The sequence below is a fragment of the Calonectris borealis genome, chromosome 19 (genome assembly GCF_964195595.1).
Source record: "Calonectris borealis chromosome 19, bCalBor7.hap1.2, whole genome shotgun sequence".
Classification (NCBI taxonomy): Eukaryota; Metazoa; Chordata; class Aves; order Procellariiformes; family Procellariidae; genus Calonectris; species Calonectris borealis.
This window is the reverse complement of record NC_134330.1, coordinates 2,996,442-3,020,175: the sequence shown is the minus strand read 5'-3', so window position 1 is coordinate 3,020,175 and position 23,734 is coordinate 2,996,442. Positions and strand designations below refer to the sequence as shown.

The 23,734-nt window shown below is 36.6% G+C and overlaps 1 protein-coding gene across 4 annotated transcripts in view; it reads left to right on the top strand.

Annotated features, from left to right (window-relative positions):
* The window catches only part of USP32 (ubiquitin specific peptidase 32), an 82,562-nt gene that overhangs the window by 16,998 nt on the left and 41,830 nt on the right, over window positions 1-23,734 (top strand). For all 4 annotated transcript variants that reach the window (XM_075168413.1, XM_075168412.1, XM_075168411.1 and 1 more), the window contains exons 2-5: window positions 5,522-5,649; window positions 14,495-14,600; window positions 15,190-15,308; window positions 18,599-18,758. In XM_075168413.1, coding sequence (XP_075024514.1) covers window positions 5,522-5,649; window positions 14,495-14,600; window positions 15,190-15,308; window positions 18,599-18,758 — 513 coding nt within the window. The remainder of the gene's footprint in view (window positions 1-5,521; window positions 5,650-14,494; window positions 14,601-15,189; window positions 15,309-18,598; window positions 18,759-23,734) is intronic.

Sequence of the window (23,734 nt, the reverse complement as noted above, 5' to 3'; positions counted from 1 at the left end):
ACTTTAACATTACAGAATGGGTAAGCAAAAAGAATAGTATCTGCTGCCTGAAGAGAAATCGTGATACCAAAATTATTGTTTTATGTATACTATTTGGACTACAATTTTTATACAAAACAGACTTTAAATTTGAGAGCAGTTGAATGAGCACATGTAAATGTTACAGAATTTGAATACTAGACAGTAAATACTTCAGATAATTAACCTTGTTTTTATACACCCCTGTGAGTTTTTAGTAGGATGAGGAGGAGGCGAGTAACTTCAGCTGTGTTTTTTGCCTTCCTTTTTCAAATGGAATGTTATATGTAATGTCCAGAATGTGGGTATCTAACATTAGGCTTCTACATAAATGTAGCATATTTTTTTCTGAGGCAGATTCCCTGCAGCTCCCGTTTATATCAGTGACACAGCTGGTGGGGATCCCCTCTGAAATTCAGGTCAGTTTTATGTGGGTGGCAAAATAAAGTTTAAGTCTGGAGTTGGGCATCTAGGCTTGCGTCTGAGCTTCAGATACAGCATTATTCTAAAAGGAAAACTCCAGGATGACTTGGTAATGAATATGTGGAGTGAAAGCAGTGGAAAGAGGGTCGTTTCCAGCACGGGATTGTTTTGGAAGGCACTACACAAATTATTACCTGGACAGATGTGAGTTTCAAAAAATAGTAGAGTCGTACATCGATATAAACAGCATTAAGTTTAAGTAACACTATTAAACTAAAAATATCCTTGGCAGTTGAATGAGCTGAAGGTTTGTTACAATTACTGTAAGTCACGGTGACATTTTTAGCTGAGGTTGCATGGTTTCATTTAAACTTTATTAAACAAACTGGAGCTCGAATATTCCCTGGAGAGTTGGAAGCAGCACTAATCTTCTGTTAAACTGTCTTTAACTTTATTGGAAACCATCCAGCCAAGTTAGCATTGAGAAGGTTTGTATTAGTAAAAGTTGCCTAGACAGAATGACATAGTCTGTGACTTTTCCTTTTGTGGAAGAGACCATTTGTTTCAATAGTGGTTTTTGGAAGTAAGCAGATATAATTTTATTAATTAGAATACAGTGTCTAACTACTGAAAAATGTTTTTATTATTTTGAATTAGAACCTCACAATAAAAGGTTAGCTTCTATAGTCTTGAGGTGTAAAGAATTAGGTGTGCAGTTCCAATTGCATTGCTTTCTCTGCCATAATATTGAGGTTGTGCCACCTGTTATTGGTAGGAGCAGTGTGGAGATAGTTTTTGCTGTGTTGGCTACCATAAACTTATTTTGGGAAATCTTACGTGTTCTGTTTTTCACTGTCAAGTTATGAATGCAGCAACAGTGTACCTGGTAGTGTAGTGTCTGTCTTGTACATCTAATGAAAGCAGCTTGTGAATGGTCTTTTCTTAGGTGTTTGTAGACAACTGTCTCCTGAAAGTGTTTGGTGAGACTGTGCCTTTGGAATAAGTGAATATACTTAATGAAGGAACTTAAGTCAGCGTAGGAAACGCTGGGGTTGTTAACTACATTTATGTCTAAAAGTGGGATTAAAAATATCTCCATGGTCTGTGATGCTCGCTGCGTAGGACTTGTGGAAGTGAGAGGAAAAAAGGTAGCTTGTGGGTATGTGAGTGTTCTAATTTTTAATATTATTATAGTAATAGATGTATTGCTTCTAGAAATGTTACTTTCATAATTTAAGACTTAGTTTTATTTCCTTTCAACACGCCACCATGTTCTGTCTCTGTGTTGAATAATTGGTACTTTGGTGTTGGGATTTTGTATTCAAATATTTTATTTGTCTTCCAGACTCATAGTAAACGTTGATGATATCTTTGATTTATACTCTGCTCATTTCAGTAGTACTTTCATGTGCCTGGATCTAAATGTATAATGAACTTATTTTTACAGAGCTTTGCAGATGATTTTAAATGGCCAGCATCAGTCATTTTAATGTGTCCTGGGGAAGAGATGGAAGCAATTACCTTTCCTGTAATTCCATGACCTGTTTTGTAGTTTCTGCATGCAAACAGTAATATTAAGTGGTTTCTAGCACTAATAACTTGCTTTTGAAATGTAACATGGACTAGCACTATCAACTTAGCATCTTCTATTAAATTATATACTGACAGTTCTTTTTGAAGGTCTTAGTAGTATTGGTTGACAAGTCTTCTTCCCAACCTTCTCTTCACCTTCAGTAGGAGCCCAGTAACTTCTGCGTTTCATGGTAGATATGTGTGTATGGGATTTTCCTATTCTTGAACACTGCCTGAAGTACACACTTGGCTGTTGTAGGTGCTCAAGGAAGTACCGACGACTGCTGCCTGCAGTGCTTTTAGGAGTAGTGTATTCCCAAGATGTACTTGGCCTAAGTGTCGTCGCTATGCTTGTTGTCTTTGCTCATGATACAGTGAGACCTGTTTGCTTAAAGTAGAGGCCTTCTCTGTCCTGCGAAACTGCAGAACAGCAACTCTACCAAGGTTAAATTAATTCACTGTTCTATGTTACATCAGGGTTTAGCACAAGAAATGCTGCTCTGTGCAGTTTTGTCACCAGAGAGGTGGTTGCGTTTTGGTGACTTGTTTCATGCACTTAGGGATGTAAGGTGATACATTAAATATCTCTGGAGTATTAATATGGTCTGCAGTTAAGGCTGTCAGATTACAAATTGCTTTAATTTCTGTTAATACAGGTAAATCTCATAAAGGAATGGCCAGTAAATTTTATGATTATGAAAGTACTTGACTGACTAAAATAACTTTATATTCTAGCCTATTACATATAGTCAGTTCACATTTATTGGATAAACAAAATTTTCTATTAAAACAGTAGTTGGAAGCTTTACATGGCAATGGGCTGTTGTATTTCTTTTAATTAATCCTAGCAAGAAAATAGTGTACAAGTATAACTTGGCAAGATTGTACTTGTGTATCTATTGAGAAGTGCTTTTGCAGTAAGTGGGCTCAGCAGTGACAGCAGCTGGAGGGTAGCTGGAGTTGTGTGAAACTGCTCTGCCCAGACGTTGCAGGGATTGTCGGTACAGCAGGAATGCAGCGCTGTGCCGGTGTGCAACCAAGTTCATACGGAGCCTCCTTTGCTCCTTCCCACTGTGCTGGCATGCTGGGGAGAAACTTTAAGGAATTGGATCAAGGGACACAGTTATAAATGAATGCTGGGGAAAAAAATTCCTTCATAATTTTTTATGAAAAATGCTCGAATTTTCTATGCAGCCAGGAAACTAAACCTAAAAACATCGATAATGACACAGTGCTATTTTAAGTGGCTCTATATGTTTCAACCTTATTTTTGCCGTAAGCAATAATTAGGTTACTTGAAAGTCCATTATAATGTGCGTAAAGCCGTAAGCATCTGGTTAGTTAACGCTTTGTTTGTGTATAAACTTTTTTGCCAAATGACCACAAACGAGATTGGATTAACTGGTGAGGAGTTAAAAAAAAATTAACTTGAGGGGGAGAAAAAACCAGAATACAGAGTCTGTTTTTGTTAAAAGTGTGTGTGTGCTCATGCATATAAAAAATACAATAAATTAAAATATTTTCATCCAAGAACGGCTGCTAGATTTTGTCTAGGATTTAGGTTGTTTGCTTTACCTTGCCAAAATAATGAAGCCAGTAGCTTCCCCTTTTTATGTCCCCTTAGCAATCCCAAGCTTTTACTCATTAAACATGTGGTGGGGAGTTGTTCCTGTTGGCTGAAAATTTGCTGTAGTTATGTTGTGCATAAGAGGTGTGGAGGAGACGAGGTGAAGCATCCCTCTGATGTGAAGAACTGCCGTTAATATTTTGCACTTGTTTGGAGGAAAGACTGCAGCGTGAGGGTCGGTTTCTTTGCAGAATCTTTATTTTGCTTCCTGTTTCCATAACTCAGAAGAGCTGGAGAGTGTGGAGAATGTTGCTTCAGGTAGTAAATATTGTATCTGAGAGTCTGTTTCCAGTTAGCTAGGGAAAATCTTGGAAGAAAACTTTAATTGGTGTTCCAGTGTTTGAACATTCATTAAAACATCATGTGTAAAGACACAAAGAAAGAAAATGACTCTGTGGACACATGTTAATATGAAATAGTGGAATTTAAACACCATGTAAGCCAGGTAGCAGTATTACACCAATGTTCTTCTGCCATATAATTAAAGTATGCTTGTTTTATTAAAAACAAGGTATGTGGTGATGATAACTTGAGTATGTCTTCTGCCAAATCCATGTTAATTGATGGCACCAGTGCTGAGTGGATCACACTTTAAGTTTATTTCTTAGATCCTTTGAACTTTTTTCTGGTCAAAAGTACCCAGAATCTATAATAAGTTTGAAAAGAAACATGACCCAATTTCTGTTTAAACACAATTGTTGAGTGAAGTCACTAGTCTGTTTCAGTGTTGACTAGGATTAAAATTAGGGAGGAATGTTTCAATGTGATTTACTTTTAAGGAGTAGTTTTTCTTTTGATTAATGAATTAACTGAAATGTAGAAGTTTTAAAGAGAGTGCTGGATTAAGCTCTCAAGTATTCTGTTTTATTTTGGCTGACAAAAAGCTTGACAAGCTTTTGGCCATGCCAGTGTTGTTTCTGTCTGGCTTGTTATATCAGGGGAAGGAAAATGCCTTACTATAAATACAGTGAAATAGCTATCATGTACAGCATCATTTCTTTTGGCTTCGAGGTGGTAAATAGCTCTTTCTGCACTACATGGTAACTTACATGTGATCCATGTGTTATGATCACAGGTGTGTTATTCTCTGCAACTTGATTTTTGACAAAGGACTTGTTTTGTTCTTCTTAAACGCTTTGTTAGAAAGTTGCTTTATGCTTGGGGGACTGCTTTTCAGGAAGCTCCTGTGCAAGTATGAACGGGATGTCATCAAACTTTTCACATTTACAGATTGTGAACAAGTTTGAACAGGTTTTAGCTGGCAATCAGATTTTGACTGTGCAAGAAATTCTTACGTGAAGAATTACATTTAGTCCAAAGTTTAACTGTAGTATTCCTGTTAAATTTATGCTTCACTGTACTGTCTTATAAGCATGTAAGTGGTGATTAAATTTTTTTATATATATACAGAAAAGTAGACTGGTTGCTAGATGAAACTGAAGCATGCTGCTGGAGCTGCTCTTAATAATATTCACCACTGTTGGTTACAGATCATTTCTCTGGCTTACATACAATATAAAATTGATCATAAAGCTATCTTATTTTCCTTTTGTGTGACAATAATGATGCTTAATTTAGAAGAAATTATAATATGCTATTGTAGTCAGAGAAAACTTAGGCAGTGAACTGTTGTAATCATTGATGTTAACTTTAGGTCTACTTCACTTTTTTTGGGAAGATTAGATTATTAGATCTCATTTTCTAGTAGTCAGATTTTCCCTCTATTTAGCTGAAATCATGCATTTAATTTTTTCCTATCTTTTTATTGTAAAGGTAAATGGAAGGTGTATAGGATTTTGAGAGTCCTTAAGCTGTTACATTTATATGACATCTTTATTGATCAAATCTTTTTTTTTCCTCCTCTCTTCTCACTCGACACAGTTACAGACATAGAGCTAAAGCGACTGAAAGATGCTTTCAAGAGAACTTGTGGACTCTCATATTATATGACTCAACAGTGCTTCATCAGGGAAGTTCTTGGTGATGGAGTCCCTCCAAAAGTTGCTGAGGTAATCTATGAACTTGCTGTCTTTCCGGCGAGGCATATGCGGTTGATGATGTACACCTATAGATGTGCACATGCAAATATACCTGTACAGATACACGAGCTAATTTAATTTCTTTCAATTTTTCATACAATGTCACAATGTATGTTCTCTATCTGAAGATAATGTTCCAGACTTGGATCATAGATTGTCGCTGATGTGTGCTTGACTTAGCTACTGATTCCAACCCAGCTAATAGGTGGTAGTTGTCTTGGAAGTAAACCTGAATATCCAGATGTAGATTTGGGGAAGTAAAAGGTTGGGAAGTTTTAACACTATACGTAGGCATTATGACGGAGGATTTTAGTTACACTGGAGATGCATTTGCTGTTGGTTTCTCTGAGATTCCATTGGCTTTTACTTTGTTTTCTAAAGTGCAGATTAATCTTTACAAGGTCTTAAAAATAATTTTAAGTATAATAAATGTATAAGTGAACTGAAAAACAGCCAGAATCAAAATATCCTACATGGATATAAATATTGTGTGTGTATATAGCTAAAAAAATAGTAATACCATCCTGCACACGTGCATGTTTAAAAAATTTATTTTCTTTCATAGTGTTGCCCCTGTCTTGAGAGAGAAATTAAAATATTGTTGGTAGAGAAGAAAAAGATTACCCAGACCTTTCAACTGATATCTTACTCCGTGTCATTTCTAATCACAGCTTCTATTTCTGGTATCTTCAGTGTTATTGACCTCACAGGCAGCGTACGAGTCTTCCAGTTTTATTTAGATAATGTGAGTAGTGAAGTGTGCATTGCAAAAGGTTTAACACTGTGGAGGAGTTACCTTTTTTCTAAGTTTAATCTTTTCTCCAATCTTTTTTCTGTTTTTCCTAAGTGTTGACAAAGAGGATGATAGTACTTGCTTCTGTAATATAGTTAACAGTTTGATTTTTATATGGGTATTCAAGCGCTTAACAGGAAAAATTGCAATGTGTGTTAGCACTATCAAATTAAAAGAAAGTGTATGATTTGCCCGTAGCTTAAAGCATGTCTTCAGTATTAATCTCTGTATATGTTGCCTGGATGCTTTGACTGTTAGTAGCCCATAAGATTAAACAAAAAATGTATCCCACACTGTGTATGACTGGTTTGAAATAACATAAAATGTTGAGAATTTAACATTTTGAGTTAACTTGTACTTTTTTATCCTTTTTATGCCAGTATTAAGGATTAAATTACTGATTTGGATGAAGTAAGCTTTTGGTCACAAATAGAGACTCTGGGTTTTCAAATGTCTGCTGGCTGCCTTCTACTTTATTTTTTAAAAATCTGTCCTTAAAGACACAGTTTTGGTGACGATTATCTCTTTTAACACTCATTACGGTTATACTAGTTCTTGGTTTCCAGTTGGTGAAATAAAATTAATGGAAGAATCATAATTGTTTTTTGATGTCATCTCATCAAAACTGGCACATCGACAGCTCAGAATTCTAGTACAAATTACTGTGTACTTCTAGCATTCATATTCAGGCAATGCAGTAGTCATATCTGTGAGCTTGAATACTGTAAATTTGGACAAAGTTTGGATTTGATTCTGCTCATACTGTAAAGGGATGCTTTGTAGTTCCTGGCTTCAGGATGTGGAAAGGCAGGCAAAGTCATTAGGCAGCTTAAAGCCTTGTACTGAGTTTTCAGCCTTTCAATCATTAAAATCGATCATTTTGAGCCTCAGATTGCTGGGCTGTCTTCTCTGCATGTTTTGAATAATAGTTTTTCATACCTGAGTAGTGATAGACCTTCAGGAATTCCTTAAATTAAAAACATTAAGTTTTATAGCAGGGACGTAAAACAGAGAACTGAAGCCAGTAGAATTTTGTTCAAACAATTTGCATGATTGTCGTGCACATGAAACATTTTTTAAATGTTCGGGGCAGTAGTGTTCTGAAAGGATCTCTTGGAAAAATGGAGTTGAAGATATCAATAAAATGAAATTAAGAGATATGCTGTGTCTGCATTGTTTTAATGGCAGGAAAGCTGGTCAAGTGGTGCGATGTATGAACACAGCATTTATTTTTAAATCTAAGGAAATACTGCAATTACCGTATGCATTTATGGGCACCTTGATAGAAAAAGTATTGTTTAGAGGAGGTGGAAAGATGGCATGCTGGTGATATTTCAAGAAACCATTTTTAGTAGCTTTGTATTTTAGACTGAGGAGGGGAAGAATGTTGAGAAAGGACCTCTTAACTTTGACCCGTGCAGTCATTTCAATGACTAATTAGATTATACCTTTTATGTATATGCCTACAGATATTATGATTGTGAGAAGGTTTATACACAGCATTCTGTGATACTTACTAAGTAGTTAAGTGTCAGTGCATCTTTTTCTCCAAACGGGACTAACTGGTTAACAAGGTGCAGTCCAAGTAATGCAAAGAGAAGAGGGATGATGCTAACAGAGACATGAGGGACATGTTGAGCGGGCTGCCAGAAGAACAAGAACAGAGACTTCTCAAGGACTGAGAGAGAAGAGGGGTCATGAGGATAAAATCAGGAAAGAATCCAGGACATTTTATACTCTAGAGAAAGGAGCCAAAAGAATGCCTTGAGCATCCTCTCCTACTCTTCCAGCAGGCTTACGAGAGCATATGGGCACAGGGCCAGGGATTTGGACCTGAGGGGAACTGTTTGTATAGACTGAGACTTTTTTTTAACAGAAAAGGAACCATATTGTTATGCTCTTCAGTTATCCATGAAACATAACATGCTAGGCTTAAATTTTATAGAAAACTATAGCTATGTACCATATAATTACGCTAAATTTTACCTTCTGAAATGTAAATTGCTATGATACTGTCTGGGTCTGACTATTTTAAGTAAAGCTGCAACAGTATTAAGTAATTTTGGAAAATACAAACTTGCATCATATTTTGACAGTGCATCTCATTAGAAGAAGTTTTCCAAATAACACGTGAAAAATTGTGGAGCTCCTTCCTTAGAAATACAAACTAATCTCTGTTATATATTGTTACATAACTATTCAGTGTTTATAAACTCTTACTGAAGAATGATTAAGCAGCTAAACTCAAAGTAATGCCAGCTGCCGATGGTTGTAATTACCTATGTTAAATACTAATACGTTGGACATTATCCATAGAATTTCTTTTCTGTGTTTATATCATGAGCAGTCAATGTGTTGAAATAATATATAGATGTAATATTTGGCATTCAACTGATATCATAACTGAGATGTACAAAGTTCAACACAAGTGAGTGGAAAAACTCAGAAATGGGTGTGAATTAGAATTACACTTTCAGATGGATGAAGAGAGGAGACAGCTTTATTTGAGGTAATTTATAAAGTAGCTGTTCTTAAAAAGTCTAAAAGCACAGAAAGGTTAAATTTGAGTGATGGAGAAGAATAAGGTGTAAAGAAAAGATCATATTTTATTAAAATTTGTGAAAGAAAACCAGTGATTTCTCTTTTGTTTATTCATATATATATTTTTTGTCTTGGAAGTCCTGTAAATCTGAAATGTAAGAATTCTCTTCCTTTTTGTGCTCTTCGTGGGTTTTTTTGATCAGAAATAGTTATATTAAGACTTAAACTGTAGTGTTCAGCAGAGCTAACTGCATTTAAAAAAAGTAATGATTCCAATGTAATATAAAGGTAAATTGTTTACATATGCAGTGTAGCCTTGAAGGCATCTTGTGAAATCAGAACGATTAGAAGTAGAAAGTGTGGAAGTCAGATCTCTGCCATGACATTGTCCATGAAGCATACGCAATCATTGTGTCCAAATAGAGCACAAATTTAGTTTTAATAATTTAGCCCTATGGGAAGTTAATGTATTTAAGTAGCGCTATGTCTTATAGTAGAATGAAACTGCAGGTTCTATGTAATGTTTTCCGCAGAATTAGATCCTTCTATGTTATCTGCCTCATTTACATTTACTTGCCTTCAGACATCTTTTAATAATCCTAAGTGGATAGCAATGAAAGTGATAGCTTGATGGGTGGAAAAGGAGCGGATTTACCGCAGGTAACACACAGAACTATATTGAGGTAAGTGTCTTTAGGGAATCTGTCTGCTTCAGCATTATGTCTGGTAATAACTGTGATAGTAAAGAGGCGAACAAAAAATTTAGAGTTTTTTCTACCTTGTTGCCCAGTACTACTTTGGAGGTGGTCTAGAACATATTCTGCAAATGAATTTTGCTGGTCTGATTCCTGTTGCTGGAAAGGCAACAGTGGTGGATTTTCTATACGTTGTTATACGCAAAGCGTAAAGGGCAGTTACTGTTGTGAATCTAATGTAGCTAGTCTGTGCTAGGTATTTCTTCTTTTTGCCACTACAGTACTATGTGGCTTAGCCTGACAGGCCCATGACTGGTTTTGTTTGGTCACTCCCAGTCCTGGCTTAATTTTTACTTGAGATGGAAACCACACCTGAGATACTAAGAGCAGTGACTCATTGTCGTGGTTTAACCCCAGCCAGCAACCAAGCCCCACACAGCCACTCGCTCACTCCCCCCCGGTGGGATGTGGGAGAGAACCGGAAGGGTAAAAGTGAGAAAACTCGTGGGTTGAGGTAAAGACAGTTTAATAGGGAAAGCAAAAGCCGCACATGCAAGCGAAGCAAAACAAGGAATTCATTCACTACTCCCCATCAGCAGGCAGGTGTTCAGCCATCTCCGGGCAAGCAGGGCTCCATCACGCGTAATGGTGACGTGGGAAGACAAACGCCATCACTCTGAACATCCCCCCTTCCTTCTTCTTCCCCCAGCTTTACATGCTGAGCATGACGCCATATGGTATGGGATGTCCCTTTGGTCAGTTGGGGTCAGCTGTCCCGGCTGTGTCCCCTCCCAACTCCTTGTGCACCCCCAGCCTGCTCGCTGTGAGGAGCAGAAAAGGCCTTGACTCTGTGTAAGCCCTGCTCAGCAGTGACTAAAACATCCCTGTGTTATCAACACTGTTTCCAGCACAAATCCAAAACACAGCCCCATACCAGCTACTGTGAAGAAAATTAACTTTATCCCAGCCAAAATCAGCACACTCATTCACATGGCTCTGGTATTTAGCTCTCCTCATCTACCCTTTAATTGTGCTTGAGGATGCTGGCTGCAGCACTGTGATTGCTGTTACTGGAGGGAAAAGATGGGATAGAAAGAGGGATTTTGGTTCCAGTAACTTTCTTCTTCCACTTGACCTTGTGAACCTCTTGTAGAATCCCACCTCATTTAGGCTAAGGTACTTGAGGAAACAGATCTTTGTGTGTGAGCTTTGTCGTTAGGCATTTCTGAAGCTCATTTTTGAGCCCCACACCATTATCCTTGAGAGACTCAAAGGAGATATATGGCAGCCTCTGCAGATGTGGAAGTTTAGTAGGCATATAATGTATTCTTTGGGAATTTTTAGCTGATTTCTTCTGCCTTTTTTTTAATAGGAAAAACTGCAGGTTCAAAGCCTCACAGTGATCTTATTGCACCTGTTTATAGAGGCTTCCTCTAACTGCTGTCAGTTTGTTTCCATCCTTAATCAGAACTGTCTCTGAAAAGTGTCAGATTACTGTCATTTCGTGATTTACAAGTAATTTATTATGAAACATTATTATAAGTGATTAAACTACTCAGGAAGCTAAATTTTCTTTTATTAATAACGAATAGTGGTCAGCAGATGACCTCGAAAGCTGCTCTTTTTAACAATGCAGGAAGATTTTATTTTCTCTCATGTCTGTTTCCAGTGTTCAGCTATTTGTTTTAAGGTAAATAAACCTTTTGGCAACAAACTTTCTTACATTTTGCTTTATCAGTATGAAAGATGCAAATTCTTTTGAAGTACTTTACTGATTTCTTAGCTTACAGTTAGAGTAACAAATATAGATGGCTGCCAGTTCTTTGGTAAACAATTTTCTGGCATATAGACCTGCATCAGTGAGATGGTAGCTTTTTTCAGTCTTATTGTGGGAGACATGGCACTCACATTTTGCAAAGGGATTTCAGCCTGTTGAGAATTGGTTTCCTCCTTATTACACGTCATTGTAATGTTGTGCTGTCTGACTCCTTTGAAGGGCACAACTGATAGCAGATTGCACTTGATTACATACAATGTCCTACATGGTTATGGTAGTATAGAGAAGTTCTCTTGTAATATTTGAAATGTCATTTATGTAGCTATTTTGTACCAGTTTCACAGTCAGCTTAATCCTGGCTACTTATTCTCACCCAAAGAGGTCACCCACTTTGAGCTGGATTAGTGAAACGTGGTAACAAAAATGGTTAATTCAAATCCAAGTTGGTTCCCTGATTTCATTCATAGTCCTGCTACATGAATGCTTGTTTTGGCATAGATGTAGGAAGTGGAGTGTGGGTGGGAATGAGTTGTTGGGGCAGGGGAGCGGCTAGCACTGGTTTAAACCAGCAATGAAACTACAGTGTTAAGAGAGGCAGAAGATGGAAAGTACTTTAAAAAAAAATAATTAACAGTAGGTTGTATGTGTCTGCAAAGAGACAGGCAAAATTTTAATCATACTTAAATGTTTTGTTTTGTTTTTTTTTTTTTTTAAATCTAGTTTATAATTATTCCTGTGTTTTTTCAAAGATAAATTTACTATACTAGAGTATTCACTGGATGTATCTGGTAGGTTTATGATCCTAATTCTGCTATTTGTGGGAGGTCGTCATGCAGTGGTAGACCTTGTGCTGTAACAACTTTTATACTTCAAAACTGAAGTCCTAATTAATACGAGAATTTGTATACCCCTGTAGTGATTTTGTTTTATGATGGTTTAAAAGTAGATTGTTTTGATGTGTTTAAAACTTTAACTTGTTGGGTAGATTCACAGGGTGTCACACACTTAAGATAATGTTAGTGACATGTGTTTTCTCCAGAACTGCTGATAGCCTAGAAGACAAGGCTATCACTCCAATTGCACATACCATCTTTCACTGTTGTTTTCTAATCATATGTGAATGTAAATGTTTCCTGATGGTTATGGTGGAAGTTGTAAAAAAGTGTGTTTAATTCTGTAGATTGGTGGATTTTTGTCTGTGGGCCTCAAGGCATCATGGCTTCTTTGGTAGGCTTGCAAAAATGGCTAAAATTCATTATGCAAGCATTTGTAGTTTCAAAGGGAAGAAAAACCAAACAGAGCTTACAAGGTCAAAAAAAGTTAAAAGTGTTGCTTTAGCTGTTTAGAATTGTGTTTGGTTGTAGTTCATATGTTTAAAAACAAATGAAAGGCAGGGGGAAGGGATAGAGGTGTTGCAGTTGAGATCTGTGGGTTTCATCCCATAGCTTACTAATGATTCACGCTGCTTTGTGGGTAATACACAAAATAGTGAATCTGTCCACAATAATTCTGAAGCTCTGCTGACCTCTGAAGTCTGCTATTGCTATTTGGCTAAATTCTCATGTAAAGAATATACTCAAGGCTTTACTGGAGAAAAATTAAAAAGCAGTACCTAACAGCATGTACACGTCCTTGTTTTAATATTGTTTATTTAAAATGTAATTCAAATGCAAGCAAAGAAAATACTATTTAAAATATGCACAACACTTTTCTTAATAGAAGTTGATCTCTGTTCTTTATCTTTCCCTCTGAAAAAGTTATATTTAAAAAACAAGTTCAGCAAATAAGTCTGCTGTCCAAACCATGATCAGTGACAAATCACGTTGTTCTGGTCTTTCACGGTAATAGTTCCCCATCAGCTAGACTTAGTACTTTCTCTTTATGGTTAGATGCTCAGTGTGATACCTATAAGAAAATGAAATTAAGACATAGACACTGAACTAATACTGCTATGTAAGAGTAATTTATAAGTTCTGACTGCTTAAAATTCTAATACCTAATGCAGATTTCTGTCCTGTGATACTAATAAAGTACTAGTGCTTGTAGGAATAGATTTGGGATTACAGGAGGAGTCCAAGTTTGAAGAGCAGTACAGCATACATACTTTGATGTGTGCTCTGTAGTATTAGAGGCAAGGTGAAGTAATATATTGCAATAAGTGAGCTGGTAATTCTTGTTTACTAAAAGTAGTTGCTGTTTGTCCTAAAATGACTGACTTCCTTCGTATCTCATATATCAGTGCTGAATCACTGTTAAGATGCTGTTGAGTAAGTTATGCTGCAGTGTACAGACTTCTCATGTGAAAGGTAAATGCTTCAGCCCTTCCGTTGACTGCGTTGTTCCTGGTGGCTGCTCTGTGGATCTTTGAGTAACTTCTGAATAGAAGTCTTGATTTCTATTGCTTTCTATTGGAAGAAAGATTTAAATACTATTGTTAGAGCGAGGTACTAAACTGGAATGGTCATTCTAGCAACAGTTGCAGTGTTAGGATAGTTAAGGTATAGTTGATGGAAGATTTTTTTGTGTGTTTGTCACATCTTTTCAAAGCAGTAGTTTTTGATGGCTTACTGGAAGTGCATCTCCTGTGATTGGGGCAATGAAACACTTGATGCTCCAACAACCTCTTGATGGCTTCGAGACTATCAAAGCCTAGTCTGGAGGAGATTTCGTCTTCATTACCTTGATAAAGAAGTCTGGGGAAATAGCACCTGTGAGTAAGCAAGAAGCTGTCTTCATTGGAGGATTCTAACAATCTTTTTTTATATTGCTGTTTATGAAAAGTACCTGCATTTCACTAAATAAAAGACCCTGAAAAGGCTATTTTGTAGGTACTGGAAGAGCTACAAAAGTGTAACAGAATTAGTATTAGAAGTGTGTTTAGCTGAATGTGACATGACTAGCCTAAAAACCACGTAAGACAGAGCCTCAGTATAAGTTATTGCTTTTAGTTCCGACATATCTGTTCTCCCTGCTAACTTTTTGGTTAACTTCTCTGTTTTATTATTTTAGGTTATCTACTGTTCATTTGGAGGAATATCCAAAGGGCTGCACTTCAATAACTTGATAGTCGGATTAGTTCTACTTACAAGAGGCAGAGAGGAAGAGAAAGCAAAATGTAAGTAATGTAACTTAACAGCAGTACCAACAGAATAGTGGATAGTGAGTTTAAAATACACTTACGTAAAGCAAACATAAACTGTGTTATACTAAGTCCCTATTTTTATATGTAACCAGGGCATACATATGCCAATAAAGATAGTAGTTTTTTTAGACATTTTTAGCTGTATATTTTGAAATTCAGTGCATTTTAGTTTTCTATCCTCACCAAAATAAAATATTTCATGAATGTAAATGTTAGGATCCTACAGAAGGACTGTTGATCACTGTATGTGGGCAGAGGAAGGAGGATGGCATTGATATTTTTCAAAACAAATGAAAGCATCTGCCTACTGACTTCTGTTGTTTTGTCTTCCTTGTTAATCTGACTTGATAGTATTTATTTTCTTTTTCATTAGTGGACAATGGTAAAAGAAAAAGGAGATACTTCTTGACCTAAACCTTGTTGAGCTATATTGAAATTGAATCAATCTAAGGTTTTAGTCCTTTAGTTGTTGCATAGCTTTTGGCATTCTCAGCCAGTTGTAAACTTAATATTTGAAAAATGTAACTACCATAGTTGCTTAAACATATCTCTACTTCCTCAGACATTTTCAGTCTCTTTTCTAATGAATCTGGGAGTTATGTTGTCCGTGAAGAGATGGAGAAGATGCTGCATGTGGTTGATGGGAAGGTCCCAGAGTCACTCAAGAAATGTTTCTCTGAGGTATTTCTTACAGGTTTTATCCTATTACATTTACAAAAAAGTGAAAATCACATTGGGTAGTTTGTTTTTCTCTGACATATACATGCTTGTGCATGTATGGGAACAAAGAGACCTTGTTTAAATGGGGTAAAAGCTCATAGTTTTTTATGCTGTAATATTACATGTAATTTGTATTGATGGAAATAGCAGCTTGGAATATAAATGTAGGCATTCTCCATTCTGCTTTACTTACTGTTTGAAGGATAGAATTTCCCAAGGGTAATCATGTTATCAAGTAAATTTAACTACCAATATTGCTGGTGGAATTTTATTCATTAGTGTGGACATTTTATTGCAATCGGGGAAGAAATCTAGAACACAGATCTGAGAGGGGAAAGAAAATCTACGTCCTGGATTTAACAATGCCTGCCAGCAGTGGTTGCTTAAAAATAATAGCTTTATAGTATTACTTGTGTCTCACTGTGCCTGCCAGGAGCTACAGCATTTTTTATGCTTTAGGTTATTTGAGAGATGTAATTTTTATGAAGCTTGCTGAAGTCCTCCTCTAAAACAGGCTATTGTTACTTCCAAATATTCACAGATACTTCTTTGGCACTAGTGATCCTGATGAACTTTTAGATTTTTGTGCTTTTGTTGCTTTATTTGTTATCAGAGGACTATAGATCAGCAAAATCTAGTCATCGTTATACATTCCACTGAAAAACAGATTGACTAGAAGCTTTATTTGTGGATATCAGATTACTTAATTACCTTAAATTTTATTGTACTGTATTGAAGATAACTTTGGTTATGGGTGTTGGCTGGGGCAGACTCATTTAAACTGGCGGTGGTATCATGTTGGCTTTGTAGGCAATGGTTACATTTTTCATTCTTGCCTGGAATCATAAATCATATATATACTGCAGTCCAGTTTCTGAAGCTGACCCACTTCAGTATTTCCTATTTATAATTTCCCATCAATATGGTGTGATGAATTATACCCTAAAAGTTAATGGCACACTGTCCAAGAAATCCAGAAATACTTTATGAAGACTCGCAGGGAGAGAAGTATCAATCTGGCTTCATACCATTTTCCTGTTCAAGAAAATTCTGTATATTGATTTTTCTTTTAAAATGAAAATAGTGTAATAACCCACTCAGCAGGATTTACTGGGCTGTTAATCATACCAGGTCATTGCTGGAGAGTGAGAAAGTTTAATGTTCCTGCTGTGGGCCTTCCTTCCTGCCGTATGGTGGATGAGATTATGCTTTCAAGGATTATGCTTATAGGTACTTCTGTTATTTCTTTCAGAATTATTCACGTACTCATCTAGAAATATAAGCTTTAAAATATATGTGAGTTTTCCTCACTCTTGTTTCTGCAATACAGGAAACAAATTCAGTGATACCTGTATTGCTCTAGTTGCTCAAGTTCCATCATGGCTCAGCCGTAAACATTACTTGCTTCAAATGCTTCCCCCCCCACCCCCTGTCCAAAGCTTTCCTGTCCCGCTTCTTCCTTGTCCTTCCTCTAATTAATTTGAACAATGCAGAGTCTTAGTGAAACGTGACACAGCTCTTGCTGTGTTTACAGAAAGCAGTGAAAAAAGTAGAGGGAAAGTGGAATGAACAGGTAGTAAGAAAATGATCTTGTCTCCGATCCAAACTGTTAGCGAAATTAAAAAAAAAAAAAATTGTGGGCTGCTTTTTTCTTCTCTGTTAGTTTGGCAGTAGATTTTTTTTTGCTTAAGCAAATGGTTCCATAATGGGTTAAATCCTGCAAAGTCCACGTTGTTGAGTTACCCTTTTCCAAACTGTCATTCATTCTCCTACCTTTGTGCTGGCTCAAGTATTTATATGATGCCTTGATGAACTGGATTGGGAAATTGATCTGGCTGAGAAGTAGACCCCTTTTCTGTAGCTCCTAATCCTGTAGGTTCTTTTTCAGCTAGATCTGTTTTGCCACATGACTGCACTAATGTGATTGCTGTCACAAAAGAGAAGGGATGAGGGATCAGAAACAGTGTTGGTAAGAGGAAGGTTAGGACCATGCTGTCAGTCAGTAGTGTGGATATATACAGATTAAACTGGTAATGGAATAGCAATGTAGCATCTTGACTTCCTTGAATTATAACCATGTGGAAGTCTATGATAGTATGACTGTAGCTGTATGTATCGGGGTATTTCTGCATGTATTTGTTGGAGAAAAATGTCTTTAGTCTAGGAAAAAGAGGCATAAAAAGAATGAGTATCTGGAACCTGAAATAATCCATTACAATTGGAATATGAAGCAAATGTTTTAGCAGTGATGGCGATTAACCATTTCAGCAACCTGGCAAAGGAAGTAGTGGATTTTCAATTTTCTGCAGTTGGCAGTTGCAGGTGGTCGTGGCCAAATGCAAATTGTTGGATTCTGTAGAGGTGTAATTCAGTGAAGTTCAATGGTCTCTGATATTAGGGAAGTTTAAATAATCAGTGACTTGAAACCTCTTTCAATTTGCAGACCCCTGTTTATTTCCCATGGAGATTAGGATCTCCATATAACGAGCTTGTCTACTCATAATAGGTTTGCTTTTATTTTAGTTAGTTTTGTAGGTGCTGTAGAAATTAGTCTGCTGATCCCTACGGTTTCATGGCCACAGTTTGGAAACCATTCAGCTAAATGATTTAAACCTCTCCAGCATTTAAACTCTGTAAATCTGTATTTTTTTATGTATTCCTGAACAGGCAGTTCTGTAAGACGTCCAGCAAGAGAGACTGAGTTAGGTGATACAGTGAATGTCATGTTTACATGTATGCTCCAAAGTGGGTTTTGGTCAAAATGACATGATACTGCAGTGATTAATCATACTATTAGTTATTCACAAACCTAATTTTTCTATGTTAAGTATTTGTATACTTGCGTAAATATAACAGAATGTTTATGATTTTGTAGCACCTGTTATTTGGCACATAAGAGCTTTTATCTATCGTAATAAATTTAAATTCATAAAAATAACCTCTGTTTGAGTTGTAAGTAACCATTTTTCTTCTAATCCCTGTAACCTGAGGTTCAGAGTAAGTGACTTTCCAAAGGCCTCATTGAGTAGGTGGTTGAAGTGCAGAGAGAGCTGAGGGGTCTAATTTCCCTCTCAATGCTGTATTTCAGAATGAAATGGAAAAACAGGCACGGTACCAAAGAAAAAAATTATTTTAGTACTTATTTTTATAGGAAATTGTCCCAATTCTTGTTCATACAGCTGGATGGTTCCTATTTACTGGTACTGCGAAAGCAGAGAAAAACAGCTCACATTTTCTTATTTTTCTTACAGGGTGAAAAGGTAAACTATGAGAAGTTCAGGGTTTGGCTACTGCACAACAAAGATGCTTTCACATTTTCCCGTTGGCTGCTGTCTGGAGGTGTGTATGTGACACTCACTGATGATAGTGATACCCCTACCTTCTATCAAACCCTGGCTGGAGTCACACACTGTAAGTAAATGATGCTTGTTATTATGCGCATTTTTTAAAACTGTTTCAGAGTTCACAAACATGAACTGTTGCCTTGCTGTAGTTGTTCATTAAATCTCACTACTCTGATGAGATACATACAGTTCTGTTCAGTGAGATAAATTTCTTCTCCGTGCTAATTTGCTCTCTGCTTTTTGTGCTGTGACATGTAAAACATTGTTATGTACGAGAACACAGTGGGTCATTATTTTTAAGAGAGAACAATACTGGGATTACAACACTTGTTATAGTGGAAGTTTGTTACCAAGCAAATTTAAAGAAAAAAAAGAAGGAAAATATCTTCTTTGACAAATACTTTTATCTGAAGTGACTTGACATTAGTACTGGTTTTATATTTGGTCTTTCAGATATAGTGGATTGTAAAACTATTGAGACAGTTCTGAAAATAATGCTTGTTTCAAAAATAAGATTAACTCTTAATTTGCTTTCTGCAGCGAAATAAGTAATATTCCTGGCGTGTGATGTTGTCAGTGAACTAAATTAACTAAAGAGAAGCCTCTTCAAGATTTGCATTTAGGAATAATCTCCAAGGAACAAATGCTTCCTTATGTCTATATTAATGTAAAAGAAGGAGCAGCTGTTTTTTAAATTAAATGTAAAAACAAAAGACTGATAAATTATACTTGATGTGCAAGTATAATGTAAGGATACATTACAATAAAGCATCTAAGGGACTTTGGTATTCCTAGGAGAAGGGTGTTTGCTATTGAGATGTCAGTGATTTGAGCAATCTGATTGTGTTTTATGTACACTCATCGATTTTCTTTGTTGATGTGAGCATGGTATTTAATCTCTTTAATGGGTGGGTTACTTGAATAAAGCGACGTACATTTTTTTCTCTTGCTTTTAAATATGAACATTAAAATTCTGTTCTGACCATCTGAAATGAAAATGCATAATAAAAATAGAAGTTTATAGACAGGTAATTTATTTGCAGTACATGAGAGACTAGAGTACACATTGAGGTTACAGAAGACCACTAAATACTATGAGGTCTAATGGACAAGGTAGAGAAAGAGGTATGCTAAAAAAGACCCCAAACCCTCTTTGAATTTGCTAGACTTCAGCCCTGGAAGAAATCTCTCAAGCTGTATCAAATTGAGATCTGCCATGCCTCCAACCTTGTCAAGTCTCCTTTGCCCTAAGTGTGGTTTAACCCCAGCCAGCAACCAAGCCCCACACAGCCGCTCACTTACTACCCCCCAGTGGGGTGGGAGAGAGAATCGGAAGAGTAAAAGTGAGAAAACTCGTGGGTTGAGGTAAAGACAGTTTAATAGGGAAAGCAAAAGCCACGTGTGTAAGTTAAGCAAACCAAGGAATTCATTCACTACTCCCCATCAGCAGGCAGGTGTTCAGCCATCTCCAGGCAAGCAGGGCTCCATCACGCGTAATGGTGACGTGGGAAGACAAACGCCATCACTCTGAACGTCCCCCCTTCCTTCTTCTTCCCCCAGCTTTACATGCTGAGCATGACGCCATATGGTATGGGATGTCCCTTTGGTCAGTTGGGGTCAGCTGTCCCGGCTGTGTCCCCTCCCAACTCCTTGTGCACCCCCAGCCTGCTCGCTGGTGGGGTGGGGTGAGGAGCAGAAAAGGCCTTGACTCTGTGTAAGCCCTGCTCAGCAGTGACTAAAACATCCCTGTGTTATCAACACTGTTTCCAGCACAAATCCAAAACAGGCCCATACCAGCTACTGTGAAGAGAATTAACTCTATCCCAGCCAAAACCAGCACAGAAGCTTTACCCCAGGCCTCTGGATGTTACCTCAGAGCTTACTTCATTTTTTTTCATGCTTTGAAATGGAAACTTTTTCTAAGCAATTTTTACTATGCTTTTTGCAGAAAGTTTATTTGTACTGAAACTGAGGTTTATAATAAAAAAAAAAATTAAGAGCTACTGTTTTAATAGATTTTATTTAATATTTAATGTTGTTCTCACTTCTTCTGTTTTTGATATACCTGTCATTGTTACCACCTGCAGGCAGGCCCTCAACTGTATTCCCAGCTATTTCAGATGTGCAAAACAAATGATTCAAGAAAGAAATGGTCTTTAGATTAAAGAGCATAATATTCTATTTTAGCGAACTCACACCTATGTTCTTGTATCAAGAAGAAAGCCTTCCTTTCTTCAACTTATAGGCTAAGAGATTTTTTCAGTTTTAAACAAAAAATTAGAGAAATTGGGACTGAAGTGCTATAATTAAAAACAAAATTAAAGAGACTGGATGAGAAGTATATTAAAAAAAAATGAATGGGGATAAAATCTGTTCCGATTCTTGGAAAAATTTGTTCAGGTGATTCCATGTTATGTTTGTTTCTACTGTAGTAGTTGTTTTTTTTTTTCTTTTCATTTTGTAGAGAGAGTATTTTCATCTTATCTCAAATTTTTCAACTTTTGGCTTAACAGAATCCCAGTTACTTAATCAGTCTCTATCAAATCAAATTGCCTCAAGTACCTCAGCTTATATTTGAGCCTTTTTGATTGCGAGGACCTATCAACTAATTATGGTGTCTCTGCTACCATTTCAGCCCTATAATCCTTTCCTTAGCATGCCTTCTACAGGAGCATAGCCTTTTTTCCATTTAATGACTATTGTCCCCTCTAACTTCCAGTTACCTCTTTGACATCTTCAACTGTACAGTCTCAAATCTTGCTTAATTGCTATTACGTATACTGACTCCTTCGTGAAGCAACTGTCTTGCTCTCTGTTTAATTTACATAGTAGACTCAGTGATCCTACCTCAGTGCAGCCATCATCTTTGTTGAAATTTCAGTCTGGAAATCAGCTCACTCTGCCTCTTAGAAAGGTGTATCTTGTAATTCTTTATGTTTTAAGGTTAGAAGTTCAAGTAATATTCCTGTATTTGGTTTTAATCTCTGTATGATCAAGTTGGTTTATAGTAATTTCATAACGCTCCTGTGTATTGCGGCATCTGATACTGTAAATCGAATTACAGAAGGAAGTGTTTAGTCGTCTTTCTTTTCTAGGAAACATGCATGCGTGGTTGCTCTTTACGCGTGCTAGTTCGTATGGCTACCTGTTCTGTTGGAGAAGTTATCAGATTTTTTTAAGCCTCGTGAAGTATGTTTGCAGAGTTTTGGGTCTCTGCTGGGTGTTTCAACACAACCTATGTCCTCAGGGGAAAAAAATTTAACTTCTGACAAAAAAAATTAATTTCTGTGCTATATATTGCATCAGACTACTGAGAAATTCAGTGTTTTCTAGTAGCTGGTGGGGGTCTCGGTTTCTTTACTGACAGCTTACTTTTATAAGCCGTTGGCTGAGTGTAATGAAGGTAGAACTGAGTGAAAAATTAAGTTTTCCATTGTTAGGATTAAAAAGCTGAAATAAAATATTTGAGAGTGTTTGAAGTGATTATTGAATCTTCAAATACATGTCAGATCTGGGGTCAAGCTTTTCATTGTATTCCAGAAAACTATAGCTTACATGTATTTTTGAATCAGTAAAATGTTTCAAACTGCATACTGTCCACAGGCTCAGTATACTTAACCCAATTTGGAAAGCTCATTTGGCAGTTATGTTTGGACCTCTAGATAAAATTAAATTTTACTGTATTTTTGTTATTTTTCCAGTTAAATGTGGTAATAAGAAAAAACAGAAAGTGGTTGTGCTGGATTACAATGTCTGCAGCCCAGTATCTTTCAAATGACAGATGTGGAAAACTGACAGGAATTTAAGATAGTAGGAAGATGAACTGGTGAGCTAACCTGCTGGTGAACTAACCAGCCTCCCCCAGGTCTGGACAAATACTTTCTTTATAACGTATCCGATGATTTCCCTTGTGATTTGAGACAGTACAGAAATCTCATACAACAGATGCAAAAGTAAGGAAAATATAAGTGCTTGAGCACTTGGAAGTAATTGCCGTAAAGTATGAATACTTGGGGCCTTGCTGTTTTGTTTTTTAAGTTTAATAATTGCAGTCTAATCAGGTCAATCTAAAAAATAAGAAATTCAGTACAGAAGTATTCTTAACACAGCTGAATGTGTAAAACAGTAAGATCTGTTATGACAGTTCCTTTTCTCTAAATGAAGGCTTGTTTTTAATTCTTTTACCTAGGATAATGGTTGCTTTTTGGGAAAACGAGTAACTGAAATGATGTTCACTGAACCTAGGCAAACACTGTTAGCAGAATACAGTGAAAGAGTGAAAGGTTTTAAAATTTCTTCCACTGTAAAATGAAAACTAATTTGTGAAACTTGCTAGTGCAATTTCGGATTTCTCACCTGGCTGCTGGACTTCGGCTGGGTGGCAGCGCGCCCTCTCCTGGCTCAAGCTTCAGACCCTCCTACCAAGCCTTACCTCCTTTCACAGCGTGCTTCCCATTAAACGTCTTGAATAATATGTCAGAGACATGAAAAATTGCAGTGATAAAAATAGTGAAAGTTATTAACATTGATTTAGAAACAGGCAGCGAACATTTTATTGCAAAGCATCAGTGACTCCATTTAAATTTGCTTAATGAGCCAAGCTATCAGGCAAACAAAGGAATTCTAATTTTTCATTTGTAAATAACATTTATTTTGGTATGCAGATGACTTTAATTATATTTCTCAACACATAATTAGAAAATAAATTTTAAGGTTACAGGAAGTTGCACACACTTGCCACACACTTGCTGCTTTTAATGAAATTTTGTTCCATTTCACTTAAATCATAAATATGAATAATTTCGTTTGAAAGCTACCAAAATAACTAAAGTTTCTCTTGGACCTTTGTTCCCAAAAAAACAGTTTCAGGGATATGAATCTCTCCTACATCTGAGAACTGACCAACTAGCACTAGTTTGGATTTTCTCAGTTTCGTGGTATGATTGGGTACCTTTCGATTTTTTTTTTTTTTTTTTTTTTTTTTTAAACCATCATATTGAATAGGAGTGTAGTGAAGCATGTAAATCAAAGATAAATTCTGAC